The sequence below is a fragment of the Vombatus ursinus genome, unplaced genomic scaffold (genome assembly GCF_900497805.2).
Source record: "Vombatus ursinus unplaced genomic scaffold, bare-nosed wombat genome assembly UNPS02005659.1, whole genome shotgun sequence".
Lineage (NCBI taxonomy): Eukaryota > Metazoa > Chordata > Mammalia > Diprotodontia > Vombatidae > Vombatus > Vombatus ursinus.
This window is the reverse complement of record NW_020945437.1, coordinates 8,256,345-8,260,386: the sequence shown is the minus strand read 5'-3', so window position 1 is coordinate 8,260,386 and position 4,042 is coordinate 8,256,345. Positions and strand designations below refer to the sequence as shown.

The window sequence follows — 4,042 nt, the reverse complement described above, 5'->3', positions numbered from 1 at the left end:
TACCGTCCCGTGTTCGGGGGAACTCCCGTGTTCCCGTCTACCGTCCCATGTTCGGGGGAACTCCCGTGTTCCCGTCTACTGTCCCGTGTTTGGAGGAACACCCGTTTTCCGGTCTACCGTCCCGTGTTCAGGGGAACTCCCATGTTCCCGTCTACCGTCCCGTGTTCCCCTCTACCGTCCTGTGTTCGGGGGAACTCCCGTGTTCCCGTCCCCGTGAACCGTCTGGTGTTTGGGGAAACTCCCGTGTTCCCGTCCATGTATACCGTACCGTGTTCGGGGGAACTCCCGTTTTCCTGTCCCCGTCTACCGTCCTGTATTCGGGGGCACTCCCGTGTCCCTGTTAACCATCCCGTGTTCGGGGGAACTCCCGTGTTCCCATCCCCGTGAACCGTCCAGTGTTCGGGGGAACTCCCGTTTTCCCGTCTACCGTGCCGTGTTTGGGGAAACTCCCGTGTTTCCGTCCATGTATACTGTCCCATGTTCGGGGGAACTCCTGTGTTCCCATCTACCATCCCGTGTTCAGGGGAACTCCCGTGTTCCCGTCTACCGTCCCATGTTTAGGGGAATTCTCGTGTTCCCCTCTACCGTCCCGTGTTCACAGGAACTCCCGTGTTCCTGTCCCCGTCTACCGTCCGGTGTTCAGGGGAACTCCCGTGTTCCTGTCTACCGTCCCATGTTCAGGAGAACTCCCGTGTTGCCGTCTACCGTCCCATGTTCGGGGGAACTCTCGTGTTCCCCTCTACCGTCCCGTGTTCGGGGGAACTCCTGTGTTCCTCTCTACCGTCCCGTGTTCTGGGGAACTCCCGTGTTCCCGTCTACCGTCCGGTGTTCAGGGGAACTCCCGTGTTCCCGTCTACCGTCCCGTGTTCGGGGAGAATTCCCGTGTTCCCGTCTACCATCCCGTGTTTGTGGGAACTTCCGTGTTCCCGTCTACCTTCCCGTTTTCGGGGGAACTCCCATGTTCCCCTCTACCGTCCCGTGTTCGCAGGAACTCCCGTGTTCCCATCCCTGTCTACCGTCCGGTGTTCAGGGGAATTCTCGTGTTCCCCTCTACCGTCCCGTGTTCGCAGGAACTCCCGTGTTCCTGTCCCCGTCTACCGTCCGGTGTTCAGGGGAACATCCGTGTTCCTGTCCCCGTCTACCGTCCCGTGTTCGGGGGAACTCCCGTTTTCCTGTCCCCGTCTACCGTCCCGTGTTCGGGAGAACTCCCGTGTTCCCGTCTACCGTGCCGTGTTCGGGGGAACTCCCGTGTTCCAGTCCCCGTCTCCCGTCCCGTGTTCTGGGGAACTCTCGTGTTCCCGTCTGCCACGCCATGTTCGGTGGAACTCCCGTGTTCCCGTCCCTTCTACCGTCCAATGTTCGGGGGAACTCCCATGTTCCCGTCCCCATCTCGTGTCCCGTATTCGGGGGAACTCTCGTGTTCCTGTCCCTGTCTCCCATCCCGTGTTCGTGGGAACTTCCGTGTTCCTGTCTACCGTCCCGTGTTCGGGTCCCCGTCTACCGTCCCGTGTTTGGGGGACCTCCCGTGTTCCCGTCTACCGTTCAATGTTCGGGGGAACTCCTGTGTTCCCGTCTACCATCCCGTATTCGGGAGAACTCCCGTGTTCCCGTCCCCGTGTCCCATCCTGTGTTCGGGGCAACTGCCGTGTTCCCGTCCCTGTCTCGTGTCCCGTGTTCGGAGGAACTCCCGTTTTCCCGTCTCCCGTCCCGTGTTCGGAGGAACTCCCATGTTCCCGTCTACCATCCCGTGTTCGGGGGAACTCCCATGTTCCCGTCCCCGTCTCTTGTCTCGTGTTCGGGGGAACTCTCGTGTTCCCGTCTACCGTCCTGTGTTCGGAGGAACTCCCATGTTCCTGTCCCCATCTACCATGCCGTGTTCAGGGGAACTCCCGTGTTCCCGTCCCGTCTACCGTCCCGTGTTCGGGGCAACTCCCGTGTTCCCGTCGCCGTCTACCATCCCGTGTTTGGGGGTACTCCCGTGTTCCCGTCCCCGTCTCCTGTCCCATGTTCGGGGGAACTCTCGTGTTCCCATCCCCGTCTACCGTGACGTGTTCGGGGGATTTCCCGTGTTCCTGTCCCCGTCTACCGTCCCGTGTTCAGGGGAACTCCCGTGTTCCCATCGCCGTCTACCATCCCGTGTTTGGGGGAACTCCCGTGTTCCCGTCCCTGCTCCTGTCCCATTTTCGGGGGAACTCTCGTGTTCCCGTCTACCGTCCCATGTTCTGGGGAACTCCCGTGTTCCTGTCCCCGTCTCCCGTCCCGTGTTCGTCAGAACTCAAGTCCAGTGCCCTAACTTCTACGTCACTCTACCTCCCAAATTTAACAAGGACGAGTGTGAAGTCTTACATGTGCTTTGAATCTATCAAATGGTTATATGCAAGATGGGGGACACATGGCTAGATTTCAGTTAAGGGATCGTAAGCTGCATATGAGTCAACTGTGTGACTTGTCAGTCAAGAAAGCCAGTTAAGTTCTTAGGCTGTTTCATGAAAGGTGTTGTGTTTAGAAATAAGGAGGTAAGAGAATCTATGTACTGTGCCCTGGTTAAATCACTGTTGGAGTTAGTGTACAGTTTTGGGGTTTGGGCATGATGGACTTCTGAGTTAGGCTACCAGGATTGTGAAAGGCCTCAATTTTGTGACATATTAGCATCCACAGAAGGGACATGAAATGTTTATCCTGGATATGAGAAGGCTCAGAGGAAACATGATAGCTATATTCAAATATGTGAAGGAATATGACATGAAAGAGGAATTAGGAATTGGGAATTTTGATCCCAAAAGGCAGAAATAATGATAACAGTAGCTAACATTTATATAGTACTTTAAGGTTTCCAAAGTGTTTTAGATGTATTATCTTGTTTGATCCTCGTAACAGTCCTGTGAGATAGAATCTAAATTATCCCCATTTTGAAGATGAGGAATCTGAGGTAGGGTTAAGTGTCTTGCCCAGGGTCACAAGGCTAGTAGGTTCTGAGGCAAGAATTAGAATCAAGTCTTTCTGAGTATGAGACCAGCACTTTGTCCACTACCCCACCTAGGCCCAAAGGGTAGAAATTACAGGGAGGTACATTTTAGCTTAATTTGAGGAAGACATATTAACAATTTGAGCTGGTCAGGTCAGGGGCTTCCTTGAGAAGTAGTAAATTTCCCATCACAGTGGGTTTTCAAACGGGACCCCTTGTCAGGGACATTGGAGGAGGAATTAACTGCTTGGGTAGAGGTTGGATAGATATGACCTCTGAGGACTCTTCTAATGATTCTATCATTCTAGGAGGTCTTGGGGAGGGAGGTGGTTTGGTATAGAATGATGGCATCCCCATGAGTTAATACAGGTGAGGAACCATAATGGTGAGCTGGTGGGTATGGAGGCATGAGAAGTAGCAGTGTTAGATATAACCTTTCCCTTTGGCCCTGGTAACTCCAAGGAGAAAGTTCAGGCAGAGCCTTTCTGGTGAGCTTCTACTGCCCAGACACCACACACCTTTCTTCCTTTTCATTATTGTCTTGGAGCTTGGGGCTTGAAGAATGAGGCAGGGGGTGCAGGTTATGATACCAGGGGGAGGGCTCAATCTGTGCTTCAAACAATGATCACCATGCTAGGCAGCTGAAATTAAATTACTTAAAAAAATTTTTTTTTCCATTGATTGATCTCTCACTATACATTATAGAAATGCGTATGGCAGCTGCTTTACAGTAGCTTACTTTCTAAACAGGTTAACCAACAAATCTATCCAAAACTATCCATTTAGGGTCAATTACATGAGGACACTGTGCCTCTTGTCCCTTCCCCCCCATATATATTTCATTTTTATTTTATTTTATTTTATTTTGCTTTTTAGTGAGGAAATCGGGGTTAAGTGACTTGCCCAGGGTCACACAGCTAGTAAGTGTCATGTGTCTGAGGCCAGATTTGAACTCAGGTCCTCCTGACTTCAAGGAGGAGCTCTATCTGCTCCTTCACCTAGCTGCCCCCTATATTTCTTTTAGGCTGGTGTTCCAAAGGACAGATCCCTAAGCTTCTCCTCTCTTCTTCCCTCTTG

General features: G+C 52.7%; 1 protein-coding gene across 1 annotated transcript in view; it reads left to right on the top strand.

Annotated features, from left to right (window-relative positions):
- Positions 1-2,357, top strand: part of LOC114032695 (adhesive plaque matrix protein-like) — a 10,537-nt gene extending 8,180 nt beyond the window's left edge. The window contains exons 4-5 of the mRNA XM_027848079.1: positions 96-331; positions 397-2,357. Coding sequence (XP_027703880.1) covers positions 96-331; positions 397-2,357 — 2,197 coding nt within the window. The remainder of the gene's footprint in view (positions 1-95; positions 332-396) is intronic.
- Positions 2,358-4,042: the final 1,685 nt, after the last annotated feature.